Below are 19,103 nucleotides of genomic sequence, written 5' to 3'. Positions count from 1 at the left end.
TAGATTCCGAAATGCCTACATTACTTTTGAAAATGGGACATAGGTTCTTAAGTCAGCCAGGGACTTTTCAAAATATTGCCCTAAATCAATGCAAGCCCACAGGGATTGAGGCTGTGCTTCTGCCAGATGATGTCTAAATGACATATGCTTCTAAAGCACTGATTAAAATACAACAGAACTATGTCCAGCGAGAAAAAGAAATGCTGGCAATAGGTTTTGGTTGTGAATGATTTCATGAATATTGTTATCGGCAAAAATTAGTCAATGTAGAAACAGACCATAAACTGTTGGGATATTACAGGGGACCATTGTGCAAAGCACAGTCCAGACTTCAGAAAATTATAGAGAAATTGCAAAGCTACTTCATGCTGACAGATCCTGTGCCTATGAGGAGTACCTTGCAGCATTAGAAATGCAAGTGGAATGCAAATGCCTGGTAAAGAGCTTCTCATAGAAGGCATGCTCTTAAAGCTGCTTTTAAACAGTGAAAACAAGGAAGAGGGGTTTTATGCAAATATGACTCAAGTACCCATTTCTGATAAAAAATTAGACAAATTCAAGCAAGAAACATGAAATGATCCAACCTTTCAAGAGCTTGAGCAAGTTATTCTAGACGATGGCTAACAGGAAAAGCCCAGGCACCTCCAAGTAAAAAAAACATATTGTGACTATAGAGATGAAATTGCTGCATATGATGGGATTCTGTACAAAGGACATTGTCATAGCACCACACAACATGAGGTTGGAAATGCTAGGTATAACCTACAGTGCCCATTTGAGTATTGAGAAGTGCAGGAACAGAGCCCAAGATGTTCTGTTCTGGCCAGGCATGCATGCTGCCATCAAAGATAAGGTATCCAAGCGGAAATCTGCAATAAATACAGGAAACAGAATGCAAAAAACCCACTGAAACCACATGAGATTCCTGATTGCACTTGGCCCAAGGTTGGCACAGATGTGTTTGAATGAAATGGAAATGATTACCTCTTACTGGTGGAATATTACTCAGTTGTTTTTTAAATTAACCTTTTACACGACATATTGAGCAGCAATGTAATAATACAATGTAAACTGTAATTTTTTCACCATATGATTCCAGATGAGTAAACAACACATAATGGCCAACAATCTATAAATGCCTCATTTTGGTAATTTTCTTTGAACATCAGTTCAAGTAGATCATATCAAGTCCTTACAATCAAATTTATGAACATAAAAGTCAAGTGCAAACATCAAAGAACTTCATTAAAAAAAAAGCTCTGGCAGATTCATGGGGTCCATAGTTAGCATTGTTAAAGTATTGCAATACACCCCACATTTATTTACTAGGCTCACCACTTCAGATACTCAGTAGGCAGAAGGACAACAACTTTAGTGCCAACTTCTAGCAAGCTTATTGAGTCAAAAACAATTAAACCTCAAGAGATACGAAGAATCTAAGAAAGTAGAGAAGAAGAAATGCTATAACAAGAATGCCAAACAGTTAGCCACGCAGGTGAGAGAAAATGTTAGAATCCTTACAGAAAAGTGTCTGGCAACCTGCCAGTGTAAACTTTATCTCATCTGCAGCAAGGTCCCCCTCAGTGTCAGTCCTACAGGAGGAACAGAAGAACACTAAAAAAAATGAATGAAAACTTTGGTGATCTATTTCTTGTGGGTATCCAAAATGCTAGTGATGGTGCTTCTGTGCTGACAGAAGTAACAAACACATGATTCACTCAGTGACAATGAAAAATACCAGGAATGGCAAATACAAGTTCTAGGTGGTGGATCCACCTCAGTCTCCAGACCTGCCACTGCAGAAGGAACTGTTCTGAGAACAAGAAGTGGCCATGTAATCAGAAAGCTCTCAAAGTTTAGAGATTTTGAGAATGAGAGAAAGAATAATCTACTTATCTGGCGGTGGTTCAAAGTCATCAACCTCACGCCCTCCTAGAGTTCTCCATCGGCGCATTTTACTAATTGATGATACTAGTTTATAGCTCTTTGGAATACTGGCTGTCTCTAGGGCCACAATGAAAGAGAAGTCCCTGAGCTCCCTTAAACAACTGGGACAGGCGCTTGCATGAGCTAACCAAGCTGGGGAGGTTCGTCTGTTCCCCTTCAATCCCAGCAAAACCCCATCACAATCTGGCCCTAAATATATTGCTTAAAGAAACATATTTCTAATGTTTGCACCTTTGTTTTATTGATTAATTGGGACCATGAACTATTTTTGACATCTTCGAACTTCACCATCAAGGGCCTAAGACCCAGTGCCCAGGATCCAGGTTTTAACTATTGTCGAATTACGTGTTCTGTGCCAAATCCTGCTGCCTTTACTCAATCCTTACACATTCAGCTCCCACTAAAGCAAGCTGGTCTGGGTAACTGAAGTCACTGGGAGTTTTGAGTGAGGATTTGGCCGAAGATTCCAAATGTCCTCTGGTTAGTATGAATAATTAAAAACAATAACAAGCACCATATTTACCACTGGCTTGCCAGCTGCCCCATTTTGGCTGGGAGTGTCCTGAGTATTTGCAATCCTGGCCATAGCCCCTGGATATCTTTTTCCCTAAGCTGTTAAAAACATATACATAATTTTTGCCTGCTGCCAATAGGGGCCACTGTGGGAATCAACCAGAGGCCTGTGTCAATCAGCTCCTTTTACATTCCCTTGCTCCCTTTCTCAGCAACTATGGTCTCTGCTGGAGGCTAGAAATCAGCACATGGGCTAAGAGAACAACTGGGGAAGCTGAATATTCACCAGCCAAGGGGCAGTTTCTAACCCCGTACTCTAAGGCTGCAGTAATTGGCCTGGGTGGGTGAGATACAGAGAGGTGCAGAATGGCCCATTTCTCCCTCCTGTTCAGGAGTTAAGGGGAGACACTCACAAGGGAGACACAGATGGGAAGGGAGAAAAAGGGATAAGGGGAATGGGATTCCCAGGGAGATGGAAAGACCTAGTTGGAGGAGTGTAGAGGTTGGGTATCCAACAATGTGGAAGTTAGGGCAAAAAGTCACATAAGAATGAGGGAAAGGAAACCACAAGATCCTCCACCTTCAGAGTGGAGAAAACAGTAGTAGCCCTGAGTCCACCTTCCTACCATGGAGAGAGACAAGGAAAGTAGAAGCCCTGAGGCTTCAGCACAGAGAGGATGATGAGAATGCCTTCCTCCCCTAAAGATGCCAGAGGGGCAGGACACTAGATATCCCCCCCAAGAAGACAATTCCACATAGTGAAAATCTGCTTAGGGACAGGGGTGTTTAGGGATTGGAGGACTATTGGAAGTTCAGATAAGCATCCAATTTTTTGGGGACATATTTGATCCCCAAACATCTTAGAGATCAGGCTAATTTAATATAATCATATGAAACTAACATTTCCTCTAACAGAAGGAGGCACACATGAGTTTTTGACAGAGAAATGACCTTAGAGAAACAATGTTAAATTTGGTAATATGTCTTATTATAGGTGACTTATTTAGCATGGCCAACCTACACAGAGCCATATAAAAGGTGTGGTTATTTTTTAAATGACAAATCCACCTGAAAGTACTATCTGAAACAGGTATGTTATTTCCTTGAACTCACCGCTGCACAGATGCCCTGGCTGACTGGGCACAGAAAGAAAGAGGACTGGTTTGGCTTGGACTGGTTTATTAACCATTCAAATGATTGCTTTTTTAAATCAACTAATCAATTTTAAAGTAAAGTTTTTCTTTTAAGTTACTTCTAAAACTTTGGGGAATGTTGTTTCACTTTTTAAGAATGTTTACAGTTCTACAAGACTGCAGTTTTTAAGTCACTGTAAGTGGTAGGAAACAAACTATGTTAAGGTTAAAAATTGTATTTAACAACTGAACTTTTTACCTTTCACCTTAAACTTTATATCTGTAACTGTTTGTGGCTGCTAATTGCTCTCCCATCATAGGGAGGTTTAATATTCAATCCAGCATCTCTTTGTCTTTTAAGAAAGAAGTTGTGTTTCACCAACACTATAGCCTGTAACCTAATACTGGAAAGTCTTGGATTCAGGCCAGATGTTAATTTCTTCAGAGACACTTAAAAGCACTGAAGTCGTCTCTGCTGGTGCCAGTAACTGGGAACTAAGAGCCAAAGAAATTCCATTAGTAGTGAAGATTATTGATCAAACCCTGTAACTGCCTTCACCTGTATCTGATCTATGCATGTGTGGCTCACATTTATGTACTGTGACAAAGTTCCTCCTCTACCTTGGTGGGTCTTGCGCTCATTGGCGGATTTGCTCGCCTTGGAGCTTCACGGCAGCCCTCAGCTTGGCCATTTTTCTGAATTCACAGTCCAGGTCAACTCCTCCTGTGTCTGACCAGGAGTTGGGAGGTTTGGGGGGAACCCGGGCCTGCCCTCTACTCCAGGTTCCAGCCCAGGGCCCCGTGGAATGCAGCTGTCTAGAGTGCCTCCTGGAACAGCTGTGTGACAGCTACAACTCCCTGGGCTACTTCCCCATGGCCTCCTCCCAACATCTTCTTTATTCTCACTACAGGACCTTTCTCCTGGTGTCTGATAATGCTTGTACTCCTCAGTCCTCCAACAGTATACATTCTCACTCTCAGCTCCTAGTACCTCTTGCTCCCACCTCCTCACACGCACACCACAAGCTGAAGTGAGCTCCTTTTTAAACCCAGGTGCCCTGATTAGCCTGCCTTAATTGATTCTAGCAGCTTCTTGATTGGCTGTTCTAATCAGCCTGTCTGTCTTAATTGTTTCCAGAAGGTTCCTGATTGTTCTGGAACCTTCCCTGTTACCTTACCCAGGGAAAAGGGACCTACTTAACCTAGGGCTAATATATCTGCCTTCGATTACTCTTCTGTAGCCATCTGGCCCGACCCTGTCACAGTACGAAGTGTTGTTGTAGCCCTGTCGGTCCAGGATATTAGAGAGACAAGGTGGGTGAGGTAATATCTTTTATTGGACCAAGTTCTATTCCTGAGAGAGACATGTTTATGCTCAGACTTTATGTGGATGGAGAGTCATATAAACTGCATGGCATCCATCAGCATGAAATTCTCCAGTCTGCCACTGCAAACTGAAATGGGTGGATGTCAAGAAAGAGTTTGGCCAACTCTTTTATTCTCCATGGAGTGAAAATATGGCTTCATGCCTCAGAAAGCTGCCATAACACAGTTGTTCCGGACCCTGTCTATCAATCTGTTCTATGGTATTTATAGGACCCCAATTACTGTAGACTATAGCACTGAGAGACAAAATGCATTAAGATCAACATAATAATTAATCAAAATAGACTGTGCTCTAGCCATCAACAGATTTGGATGCTTATACTGTTTTGTCCATTTTAAGACCTTAAAATTCCTTGAAGTCTCCAATAACCACCTCTTTTGATGTTACTTATGTCTTAAAAACAATTGTCTTATATATTTATATATAACTCAGCACTACTTTGAATATTTCAGTTATTTAATAATCAGTGACCTGTCTATAAGCCAGTTGGGCATATACATAAGTAAATAGGATACTAGGAGAGGGGCTGAAACCAGGAAGGAACAGGTGGACAAAGTCAGGGAGTCCACTCCTAGGCAGATGAGAGACGAAAAAATTGTGTTCGTTCTTCATTTATTCCCCATGCAGGAGAGGGAAAGAGGAGGAGCAAGACTACAGGAGAGGAGTGAGTTCAGCATATACAAATATGTCAACCAGTTCTGCAAAAACTGCAATACAAGTTAGGTAACCAATGATTTGTCTCCCTTTTGAACATACATACTGGATCTATACTACCCAACTCTCTTGTTCTCCTCCAAACTCTTATACTGAGAGCTAGTGCAGATTTCAGCACAGAAGTGTGCCAGGTTATAGAAATGCTTGTAGAATTTCACCCTTTATGAATAGTTTGGTCTGTTTAGGGGATGTGGGAAAAGAAAAACTGAAACACAGGTGGAGAACAGCAAATAAACATGCTTAACTGTTCATGACACACAGTTTGTGTGACAAAAAGTGTGGGTAGTGTCTATGGTGGTGAACTTGGAAGATTGCCTTCCAGAGCAAATATACAGCCAATAATGCTCATTAAATATCTCATAGCACCTTTTGCACAGGTTTGCGAGGTATGGAGTCCTGACAGAATTCCAGTTTGAAAATTACTTTACACATATTTGTGTGAGTGAAAAAGAGAAACAGAGAATACATAATTGTAGAATGCCACATAAAGGTTTTATCTGGATGAGTTTAAGATTTGTCACATTACCCAGGAATGGCAAAGCCATGAGTGAGTTATGCAGGTCATCCCAAATGGTACAATCCAGCAATAAAATCTTTATATCACACTACAGTATCATGTATTCTCTATCATGTGTTAGAGAAAAATAATTTACAAATGATTTAGAGATTTAAAACATTTTATTGGACTTTATTTTCTGCATTTAGTAACTTTGTTAAGATCTGTTCATTTTTTCAGGCTTAGAGGGAGAGAAATTCTGAAAATTTGATAGCTAAACTAAGTATGATATAAAACATTAATTTTAATCTCTCTCTCTTTATATCTACATATATAGCTACAGATATATATAGAGAGAAAAACTTTCAAAAATATCTAAAACAGATCTTTTTATACATAAAAATGTCCTATAGTTAAATTCTGCTATTCTGGGCTTTTCCAGGGCAGGAAGCAAGTGCTAAAAGCGACCTGGGAATCTCTCCTTTCCAATGGGATAGTATGCAAGCTATTAGTCCTACAGGGACAAGAGATACCAACCCTTTGGCCCATCATTGGCACACAACTGAATATTACCTATTCTGGGGCTCAGGCAGGTGTAATTTTTTTGAGGGAAATTCTACAGTTGGGGAAAGAAGGAAACATTTCTCTGGCAGTTTGACTTTTTAAAAATGGTAGCTGTTTGATGCTGTTCAGGTGTAAGGAATGTTAGAACTAGCCCAAAGAAGATGCATTAGTGGTAATAGGGTAGATCAAAAGTGAATGATAAATTAATTGGTCAAATGAATATCACCTTTACATATATGAATTACAGGTGGGGCATGTGCAACTGCCTTTTATTAAGGTTGTCCAACGTCACATTATCAGACTCTTATACCTTTGCCACAATTTAAGCCATTGGGCTGAAATTTTCTATGCTAGGTGTCTGCCTAGGCTGTTTATGTTGTTATGTATGAATATTTATGTTGTTATGTATGAATATATGTTATGTATGAATGTTTCAGCCAAGGCAGTTTAGTTGTTTCCAGGTATGATGCTAAGGAAAAATAAGTTGTTTTGTCCATGCTAAAAAAAGTTCTGATGACTTTTCTCTGAAAAGTTCTAGTGCACCCATGTTTAGGAGCAGAGACTTGATGTTTGGCAAGGGAGTGACCTTGGTGTCAGGAATGTGCCTTGTGCATCCTTATGAAAACCTGTCCAAATCTGGCCTTTCAAAATTGCAGTTCGCACATGCTCAGTAGGGACTTCATAGATCTTAGCAACTAAATTCCCTGATGGTTCCATCTATACTGGACATGCTGTAGCTCAGGGCTGAGTAGGATTTTCCCTCCAGTTGCACCTCTGTGCTGCTGCAGGACATCCCAGGTTCAGGCATCTAAACTGTCTCTGTATGTTGCATCTTTTCTAAAGCAGCAGCAAGAACCTATAGTAAACACACTGTCCCTGCTCCCCCAACAGTCATCCTGTCTGTGCTTGCCTTATGCAGGCATGATGCCTCCAACCACTATGGCTGCAGATAGCCTCCTGCACACCCACCATGTGGTTCTGAGTCCAAGAATCACTCTGCCCTCACTTTACTCTATTTCTCACTCTCTGCTTTCACTTGACTTTTTCCATGCATGCTCCCTCCCTGCCCCCACACATCCCACAGTCTTTAAGTGGAATGGGATCCCAATAACATTTGAGTTGAGCGGTCAAACCTGTAAATTTGGAGTGGATTTTAAATTAGGCAAAGTGATTTTCTTACCCCACATGAGAACTCACTGGCTATGTTAGACAAATCTAGGGAGCAATCTGCCTTAGCAGCTGACTTTCTGAAACATTTCCGAGGCTTTAGGGTCTGTTCTCCCAACAATGCATGTATGAATCTCAAGAAAATGCTAGTCATGGCAGCAAAGGTAGCCCCCCGCCCAATAATGTTTGGAATACTCCTCAGCATGGTCAGGAATCATCACCAAGTATTTGTTCATGCTGTCCCTTCCCATTCTTGCCGCCTTACTTTTAAATATCTGTCCCTCTGTACAACGTGTTTGGGGTCTGTTGAGGAATACCACATAACTATCCAATCCTGCAGCCTTTCCATGTGCACAGTTTTAGCCAAAGCTCTGGCTGCAGGAGAAGAGTCAGTTTGGACCTGTAGTATTGCTTGACCAGAACAGAACATGCACATTTTTGAAGGAGGTTACAGAATTCTTGGTAGGACTTCTCACTATAACCACAAAGACTATTTGTATAACCTAGATTATTAATTTTTTAAAAATCAGAACAGAGTAACTAATCATATATAAATATATTTAATTGCTGCCAATATTAAAAGATCCTATTTCAGCATAGACAAAACTACAGGATTTTCTTTATATTTTAATTGAATAATTCAACATAATACTTTAAAAAAACTAATGTCTATTGCTTACAATTTTCACTCTGAAGTATTGAAAGGAAATTGTTACGTTGTAGAGAGAAAAAAATGCAGAGGAATAGCAAAGAAAACTCTAGAAAAAGGTAGGTAAATGAGGCAATGCATTAGGCTGATAATAGTGATACAAACCTGGGGAGAACAATACATGAATTAGGGATAGGAGAACTGGTTCAGATTCCATAAAAAAAAAGCCTACCTCCTCCTTACACCCTAAGCATGGACCTTTAATTATTTATTTATTTATTTATTATTTATTTTGGAAATAAACCTTCCTTGGAGGTTCTGAAATAGTCAGATAATTGCTTTGCCAATTTTGGAATCAGACTAGTCTATTGGAATCTGTTCTCTTGATATATCCAGCTCAGACTGATAACTTCAAGAGACTTAGATAGTTTAGATAAATTTGAGAAGGGATTCCAAAATTTGGATGCTTGTCCTGACTGGGATGGCAAAATTTCTGAAGTTGCCCATCCTTAATGTGTACTCTATGCACAAAAGAAATAACAAAGAAATAGACTTATTTATAGGCCCAATCACTGCATGGATCTCCTATTGATTTCAGTGGAAATTCCAAGCATGGTCAGTTCCTGTACATTAGCTAGTACTTTTCCAAATAGCATATCTAGCGTCTGTCATAATTATATGCGCTTGCTGAGCAAATAAATGTGTAAACAGAATGATTTTGTTTATATCTTACTTGAGTTCTTGTGAGCTTGTGGCCAGCATACTTCGAATGCTTTTGTCAGCCAAGGGGCAGCCAGACAGACTGTAAGACATGGCAGGATATCCAAGTAAGTCAACCTCCTTAAAAGCTAAACTCTCCCAAACAATCACAACATAAAAAGTAAAAATTAAAAATTGTAATGCAGAAAAGCGATGGGGCAAGTGCTGTAATATTGAATTTTGTAATATAGTTAACCCTCTGAATATATTTAGATATACATTTTACTTCCAATACTACATAATGTAAATGAACTTTTTTTGTTTTTACAATGTAGTAAAATGTAACAAAAAATATTTGTGATCCCTGGGTTAACTACTCAAAAAGCTTAAGAAAACTTTGGAAATTTTAGTAATCTATTTAAAAATAAAAGACGTTTATACAACACACAAATTAGCATGCTTTTAATATCAACATATATTACTCAAAGGGTTAACACATAGTTCAACATCTTTACTTTGACAGCATTGTTGAGGTAAGCTGAAAACAATAAATTGAAAAGACAGAATCCACCATGAAAAAAATGAAGTCACACCTTCTATGTGAGGCGTAATTACCAGTCACATGACCACTCCCATCACACCCTGGTGTTGGACATCTGCCACCAAACAAAAACAAAAACAGCCAAAATAGTAAGTATGTTTAAAAAAAAAAAACTTTTAAAAGTTTCATTGTTTCCAGTTTAGCTGCAATGACTGCAAGGGGATTTAAGCATCCTATCAAAAAGCTGCAAAATGAACAGCATTAAATGAAAATGGCATCTCAGTAAAATATAGCATCATTAAAAACAAGCAAATACGTGTTAGCTTATTACTTGACTTAACTGGCAGTTGGAAACATTTATATGCTGCAAATGTTGCATGCTCATACTGCAAGGCGTATATGTACTTGTTTGTTTAAAAAAGACAAAGAGGAAAGGTTAAAAGGAGAAAAAATAATTTCACCTCACATTATGCTTACGTTATTAAATCCTTTTTGCTCTCTTTGCATTGAGGGAATTTGGGTTTAGGGCTTGGGATTGTAACTTCACCAGGATACCTTCGTTCTTCAAGTGCCTCTTGGAAAGGATCCAAGTCTTCTGGCTGCAGGCAAACATATGGGTATTAGTCCCACTTAGGTGAGGCTGCAATATACACAAAAAACAATGCTGCGTACAGTTATAAGACATATCGCCTCCATTACTCCCACTCAATCAGAAAAATGTTGACATTATTTTACCTTTTTGCTCACCTGCTAGACCTTTATATAGTACCTTTACATTTCAATACACACTTTAGAACACGTGAAAAAGAATTATACCATTTAATTTGAGGAGAAAGAGGCAAAAGTCAGATATTCTCTTTTGTTTGGTGTCTATTCCCAACTGTATCAGCAGCTGCCTCTGACAGTTTCTATTCTCTTTCACAAGAATCAATACTTTTTCCAAAGTCACGAGTTTTTACAAACCACAGCCACAGAAAAACAAAGCCTAAATATAGTATCTTATCCATCAAAACGCTAACTTCAATAACATTTTAAAATGGTTAAGCATTCTCCCAAAAAATGAATCAGGAATGATGTTAGCAGCCAACTGCTAAACACACATATAGTGTCACAATCTGGGGCAAACCTCAATGGATCTGCCTCGCAAAATATAATTTTGTAATTAAATTTACTGATGGATTTAGCTTTTTTATATTTGAAACTTAAGCATTAATTTCAGAAGTGAAGAAAATGTGGCAGAAAGCACTGATGCAGAAACTCCTGCAGATGGTGCTGTGAGCAACAGAATTAAAGAACAATTCCTCCTGTTTCAGTCAAGTTCTATATTGTATTTAATATCTCCCATTTCTTAGATAATGAGAGAAATCCTGGCCCCAGCCAAGTCAATGGCAACGCCCCCATTGTTTCAGCGGAGCTAGGATTGCATCCAATGTATACAAAGCAAATATCACTTTATTGCATGTTTCTAAGTTTATTTTTTAAATCATGCCATCCTATATTTTGATTAAAATAAATTGGAGAGAGATATTGCTACACAGAGTTGATAAGAATTCTAATCTTATAACATAGATCTAGCAGGAGAAAAAATATTGCTATACAAAGTCTGGGATTGTAAAATCATGTCTAGATTACAATGGGATCAAAATGGCAAACGGGCTAGTGAGCAAGAGTTGAAACCTGACAAGCACAAACAGTAGCCTCCCCGCAACTCCCCACCAAAAAAGCAGCTGTCTGACAACTGTCAGGACCACCCTTTCAGAGTGGTGACTGAAAACACTTGCTATGTGTTACAAGCTTTGAAACTTAAAATAAATTCACTATGGAGCAAGTTTTCTTTATTTACGTCTTTCTGCTTACAGGTTTTTAGAGTGTATCACACCTCATATTCCTTCATAATACTCTTGAAATAAAATATTTTATTACTATGGTATAAAGGCCCTATTGTGTATCCCTTCCACACCCAAAGCTTTGTGCTCCTACTTTCCTGAATGCACAAGAAATGTATTTTCCTGAATATAGGAGCAGGCCTTTTGACAACAAAATCCTGGTTAGCTAAATTAATGGAAAACTTATACTGTATTCTGTTTGTGCTTCTTGAGCAGAGCTGTGTGTATAAACACACTTTTAAATATTCAGTCCTTCACTTTTGAATCTTAATCTGAGAAGAGTATCTTGTTCGGAAAGCTGGTAAAAACTTGATACCAACACTGAAAAAAGTTATGTCAACTTCCTCAGATGGAATAAGGTAGATTTGGAAAATTAGAGCATCTTCACAGAAGAAAATATTTGTTAACAAGACAGTGCTGTTAGAAAACATGATTCACATTCACGGTTCAAGTGTTGTCGGATTGAAGTTAGTCACCGATCAGACGTGTGCCAACATGATATATTTTGAAAGATTAACCACCAGAAAGTCCTCTTGTCAGGAAACCATCTATTTTTTTTTTATTACCTACACATGGTGTTTCCTCTTCCCTTTCAGATTTTAGAAATCTAATGAATTAAAACAGTCAGATTGCAATCAGAACCCTTAGATGAAAAAGACATACATTAATCTCTTTGGAATCATCTTCATCTATCCTTCTGGGCTTCATTTTAGTGTAGTCCACTGGCAAGTCCCAGCAGTCACCCTCATTCAGCTGGTAACACCGGTTATTCATCACAGCTTGTCGTTGTGGTGACATTGGCTCCAGTGGTGTCAAAATGGTACAGCAACCATCCCGCTGTCTCTGTTTGTTCATGCTTAGATCCAAGGTTCCATTTTCATCGACTTCCATATCAGGATTCTGTTAAAAGAAGAAAAAATATTGTTAATTCAGCTTTGGACTATCAAAATGTCACCTCTCTGTGGTTTTCAATCTGATTGCTTAGTAGAATGATAAAAGGCTTTATCATGCCTATATAGATTGTAAGCACTAAGCCCCCTCCCACACGTAGCATGATTCTGTTACACAACATTAATGCTGTTAAAGTAGATGCACTCATGTCTTCATAAAAGGCTAATCTAATATTTGGAAGAAAAGGGGAGACTTCTCACTAACCACAACGATCCTCCCAAAACACAGGTGTAAAATTTGACAGTGAAATGATAAATCCCCAAAGGTATTTTCTTGTTGCTGTGTTTATGTCCCTGATTTACTCTTTGACAGGTTAGTCTAACAGAGTTAACATCTATATGATTCTGTCTACTTCCAGTCCTTTCAACACCTGCTTATATGATTAGAGTAATAAAAACTAGGTAGCAAGTTGCATCAGTTGCATTAAAAAAAAGCAGAATACTTTGCTCTTCTAACACTAATAGGTAAAGAATTAGAAAAAAAGAGCTTTGGTTACTAAAGCCAGTCGGTTTACACTGTGTTTGCTACCTTCATATTATGAGAAAATGCGTCCAAATCTCACAGTTCCTCCATCACAGATGTTAAGGTTTAATATATCTTAACTTTCCAAAGACTATCTATATAATCAGCTGGCTTGGGTAACAAAGCTGGTACTGACATTCCCTGCAGCGACAGAGGAACTGTGCAGTATAGGGTGAGTAGGTTTGGGATTTTTGTTTTTGGCTTGAAAATAGATCAAGAATTATTCACTTCAAATCATCTTCCTCCTCTTCTTCTTCTTTCTTTCCCCCAGGGAGTGGGAGGGCATTTAGACGGGGGAGGGGAGGAAGCAAAATACTCAACCAAACCTTAATTTTTCAAGAGTAAAACACTTCACCAGAAATTAGATTTCAAAACTGCTGTGAATTCTACCGTCTACTCAGATGTCTAGGAGCTCTCTTTCCTCTTGAGGTAATAACAGAACAGCAGCAAGACACTTAATGAAAATCCCTTGCTTTGGTTATTGCCTTGACAGATTATACAGTATTATTCTACACAAACACTTTTTGCCATAGTTTATTCCTGATTATTGCCCTGATATTAATTTAGGCTTGATAATGTATTTATCTTCCCAGATTTGTTATTACATTTTTTTTGCCACATAATATTTTTAAGGTTATTGCTCAAACTTTTTCAATTCCTATTGGTACTGAGCACAATCACATTTATTTGCATGCCACAAAGAGATTTCCCTCATCTATAGGATTAAATCAATTAATATAAAAGGAAGCATTCGAAAACAAAATTACTAACCTTACTGAATTCATATAAATTAAGATCATTACTAATAACTACTGGTAAGATTGTTAGCTCATTATGTATGATCAAGAAGCTTTACACAACAGGAAAAAAAACCCTTTGTTTATCTGGAGAAGAGCAGAACATGTCTGCCAGCTCAAAAGCTCTTCTATAAGCACAATAAAACTGTTCCCCCTGCACTGCATCTGTCTATTTAGCCATCTAGTGGCCTCCTATAGGTAGCACTTTATTGGTTGCTGGTGTATTTTAAATAGTCATTTGTCCTCAGATGTCAGAGTCAAGATTTATTCTGGTTATAACAAAGTAAAACGGTTCTTATAAAAGTTTTACAATTTGGATGAATTTTAATAATGCTACTGTTTTTCTTAATACAGAAAGGTTAATATAAAAATCTTTTTACTTTATTTGTTTTAGTGTTGCCATTTAATAATATATTGAGAATTTACTAACACTTTATAGAGCACTGGTGATACTGCATTATTACTGTTATGCAACTTAAAAGTTATCTGCACTGGAGGATTTTTTGTTTGTTTCAAACGTATTATGAATCTATTTGAGAGCAATTATATTCTGGATCGGTAAGACAACATTGTGTACAATACCACAAATTTCCTTTGTACTAGATCGTAAGACCTTAGGGCCCATGTATGATTTATACATGAAGTTACATTATTAAACCATCCTCTTTCTTACAATTATAAATCAGATAGTGTTAGTAAAAATTCTTCAGTGCAATTAATACCACCTAAGCAACCTAAATAGCTTCCATAGTTACTATAGACCCCATCAGTAAGAGGAGAATTAAAACAGAGAACAACACATTTTATCAGCACCATTTTAACTCTAAGCACTGATCTGGATTTCAAGAATTACTGATGAGTAATTTGCATCTTTATCTTTTATTTTGCTGCCTTAGCAGAGCTGCCACATTTTTGTTCTTTCTGAGAAAAAGATTAAGCAAGAGGCATTAAAGCGACTCTTGAACCTATCAGGGGCACAAAGCTAGTGCAGTAAAGAGGTTTGTATCATCATCAACAAACGTAATTGCTCAGTTTTACCCGGGCACAGAGATCCTGCGGTTTAGTGGAGAGGTTCTGAGGCATCTCCCTGCAGCGAGTGGAGAGATTCAGAATAGCAGTGGCAGCCATGTGTGCTGCCTCCATGTCATGAGTATAGTCAAAGCTGCTCTTGCTGCAGGTGCTGCTGGCACTGCTGCCTCCACCACAACTCATATTGCTGCTGCTGCTAGGGGCATAGCTGCTTGTTGTGCTGCTGGTGGGGCTTGAGTTCTTGCAATAACGTTTAGCTGTGGGAAGAAATAGGACAAGGATGACTCAAAAGTACGAGCACGTTACATAAATGACAAGAAAAACAGTCTACGGTGGGTGAATTCTATAATGAGCAACAGTGACTGATTAAAAAAAAAAGGCAACAAAAAGGATGAAGGTATTCTATGATTTTGTGCGTGAGTCCTTTACCCAAGCAATCGGGTGTGTGTTAAACATCCCATTAGAAATAAATCCGGAGGGTGTGACTGTACACCATAGTGACAAACAGGCCAGAAGTAGCAAACAAACACGGTGCATGAAATTTCAGCAACGGCACAGGGAAACACTGCTTTCATTCCATAGTAAGAGCCGATTATATATTTGTACGGGGACTGTTTGGGTCACTCGCTTTTATTAAGAGGTGGGCATATAACGATAGGACACTTGAGTGGTATTGCACCAGCAAATTGGGCTAACTCCGGATTCACAACCGACCTTAGGAATCCCACTCCCTGGAGCTAGTGGGGATCAAGCTCATTGGGAGGATAATGTGCTTGATCTCCAGGCCAGAGTGCTAGCCATACGTCCTTGGTAATCTCAAATTGACCAAAGTGTTCCTCCATTCTGCAATGAGGGCAAGTACTGTGCTGGTCATGAGAAGGGAAAGGAGGAGGACTAAATGGAAAAAAGAAGGTGGCCGTAGAATGAAGGGGCAGGCATTGTTCAAATATGGATGTGGGGCCCTCACAGGCTAAAGCAAATGTAATATAAACAGAAAAAATAAATGAGCTCAACGGTGTGATTTTTAGAGGTGCTGAGCACCAAAAGCTTCCTGTTGAAAACAACAGGAGTCGTGTACACTCAGCACCTCTGATTATCAGGCTACAAGGGTGTATTTAACTATATAATGATTGACACACATTGTAAGGCTCAACGGATGCTCAAGAAAGCACTACAGCGCCACATCAGGCTTAAGCCTGCACAATTAATTCCCCTCTTCTTTAAACAGAACATGACAATATTGTTGGCTTTTTTAAAAAACATGAATATTCACATTTTATAGCCAAAGGAATTAAAAAAAAACCCAATCACACTCCTGGCCCAAAATAAATGGCTCAATTATTTTTTTAATAAATGACTGAGAAAAAATGTCAGTTGGTCTATTGAACCCAGAGTTTTTCAGATAGCCCACACACTAGAAGTCAATGTCAGCAGTTACACATACATGCATTCATGGTATAGTGATTTCTCCCCTTTAAGGTGGAGTTCTGTATTCTGCAAAGATCATACTGAACAATATAATAAATGTGTTACAATGCCATGTCATTGTGCTATAGAATATATGCGTAATTGCTGGACAGAGGGTCCTATATAAAGGCCCTATATAAAGGGTCAATACACTAGTTAGATCTCTTTCTCCACAGTTTCAATTTATGCCAACTTCTTCAGGTGTGCTGCGGCAGACATACATGCAGTAATCTGCTCCCTTGAGCACAGCCTCTTTATGGACTACATTCTGCCTGGAAAAGCAGAACAGGAGAGTCTGATGCAGAATTTATCTTATACTCCTTACTTCATCCCTTTCGTCTGTACATTTTTGGAAAAGTTAATGAAGTCATTGTTTACTGTAAGTGAAATAAAATGCTTAATTCATAGCAGATACAGAAGTTTTCTCAGGAAACCCACATAGTACACAGGTGTGATTTTTTTTTAACGAAATGGATGGTTAAGATTCAAGAAGTTTCTTTTTGTTTTGTATTCTTTAGATCACTGTTGTTTTCTGCATATTCACAGATAATAATCCTGTGAGTTATTTCCCATGACATATTTTACACCAAATTTCATTCTGAAACTAGTAGTCAATATTGGTCACTAAAAACTGAGCATTTATCCATGGTTGCTACATTCTGGTAGCCAAGATACTCAACTAATTCTCTAAACTTACAACAGGAAATAAGTACAGTATCTCAGTTACCACTGTGTTGACATAGTAAGTGTTGACTTTTTAACAGCAACCACTTTGCACATGTAATTCGCAAAATTAGGACTATATTTCAAACGAATAAATAACATGCCTTTTCTATCACTTGCAAAAGAAAAATGCAGCCATATTAGACATTTGAGAGTTGATTAAAATTAAATTAAATATGAGATATATAAGACATTTTATATACCTATATCAATACAGAGAGAGAGGAAGGGAGGGAGGGAGAGAGGAAAGCAGGGAGGAGTAATAAAGAGTTTTCAACATAGGATTAGCCACAAGAAACTCTTCCAGGCTCTGACACAGACTCCCTCTGTGACCTTGATAAAATCACATGATCTTTCTGCTTCATTTTCCCCATTAGTAGAAAGGCAATCACAATATTTAATCTTAGGCGTGTTGTGAGGATTAATAAATGATTGTTTGTGAAACGCTTTGAGGGTGAAAAGCATTATATATGTATTAAGTATATGTGAATGGCTGTGGTCATTTTAGCTTGAGCTTTACTGTACAGTTTCTAATCACTTCTTGCAGCCTGGATTATCTACCTCACATTACTTTTGAAAAAGAAATTCAGGACTCTTGTTTATAGTGAATTCAGATAGAGTGAAATCCATCTGCAGAGAAGGGGAATGGCAGTGACATTGTCCGAATAAAAAATAAAACACATTTTGCAGTTCTGCTTTCGAGCCAAATAGTGATTTAGTGCATTGCTATGGTGCAGGGTCGCTGGGACCTCTGTAATCCAACTATGCTTTGTGGCCGAGTGGCGAACCAGAAAGCAGAAAGCAATCTCTTCCATCAACTACAGCCACATTGCTCTCAGGCAGCCGCTCCAGCCAGCTCCATTTCCAAGATTCTGACTTTCCCCTGATGAACGACATACGGGATGATGACAGTGGGGTCAGTGCTTCTCTAATATCCCAAAGGCTCCTCCATAGCTAAGTAAGCTGGGGAGTGGCAGCTGCCCCATCAAAATTAAGGTATGCAGTCCTTTCCAAACAAACGGGGTTGATGAGAGAATGAGACCCAGTTCCAGCATCCTCTATCCCCAGCACCAGCAGCCTTGGTACCAGTTCTATTGTTCAAGTTAACCACAGCTCCATCAATTTTTCTGAACCCCATAGGAGCTCTTCAGGGACTGTAGAGCCCCAGTGCAAGGGAGTGAGATGGAAAGAATTCAGGGAGGACTGCTTGACAACTTCTGGGGAGAGGAACAAATTTGCACAAGTTTTCCACTATCCCTGAATAGCTCCCACCTGCAGAGCTCTGTGAACTCCTCTGGACACTGGGTCCAGCTGTTCTCATCATTACTGCCATATAAAATAAGCCTATAATGTATCCCATTATGATGTTGTCCCTAAAGGGAAAATAAAGCCAAACAAACAAATCCTCTTCCTTATAAGATGATCTCTCTGTAGCATCATCAAGGCATCATAGCATACAACATACAGAGTCCTCTCCTTGTGTAATTCTTATTAAAGCTTACACACACACACAAAAGAACACAGTCCATGCCACTCACACCAATTTATTTGCTGAATATATCAGCCCCATGACATTTTCCTCATGGTCTGTGACACAAAGCCTGTTGCTGCCTCAAAATTAAAAGATTCAAACTTCAAGTGACTCATTTTTCAGACGCTTAATACTATACATATTTCTGTTTTCCTCTTACAGTGTTTGACAGAATGAACCTTTGATTAATTACCAGTCTCCACTAAGTTTATGTATAACACCTCTTCAAAACAAAAATTTCTTCCCTAATGTATACAGTGGGTTCATACTATATACCTCCCAAGCTAGCCTCAATGCTATTTGAATGGGGGGGGGGGGAAGGGCGAGGGGGAGGCGTATTCCCCCTTCAAACATACAGGTAACTTCTATTTAGATTAATGGGAGATG

At 38.7% G+C, this 19,103-nt stretch overlaps 1 protein-coding gene across 4 annotated transcripts in view; it reads right to left on the bottom strand.

Moving 5' to 3' along the window:
- MYT1L (myelin transcription factor 1 like) overlaps positions 1-19,103 on the bottom strand; it is a 153,058-nt gene that overhangs the window by 72,067 nt on the left and 61,888 nt on the right. For all 4 annotated transcript variants that reach the window (XM_077811565.1, XM_077811567.1, XM_077811563.1 and 1 more), the window contains exons 10-13: positions 15,005-15,252; positions 12,360-12,596; positions 10,288-10,409; positions 9,304-9,372 (exon numbers count right to left, since the gene is read on the bottom strand). In XM_077811565.1, coding sequence (XP_077667691.1) covers positions 9,304-9,372; positions 10,288-10,409; positions 12,360-12,596; positions 15,005-15,252 — 676 coding nt within the window. The remainder of the gene's footprint in view (positions 1-9,303; positions 9,373-10,287; positions 10,410-12,359; positions 12,597-15,004; positions 15,253-19,103) is intronic.

The sequence above is a fragment of the Eretmochelys imbricata genome, chromosome 3 (assembly GCF_965152235.1).
Source record: "Eretmochelys imbricata isolate rEreImb1 chromosome 3, rEreImb1.hap1, whole genome shotgun sequence".
Classification (NCBI taxonomy): domain Eukaryota; kingdom Metazoa; phylum Chordata; order Testudines; family Cheloniidae; genus Eretmochelys; species Eretmochelys imbricata.
Note: the sequence above shows the minus strand (reverse complement) of the source record. Positions and strands in the feature narration are given on the sequence as shown.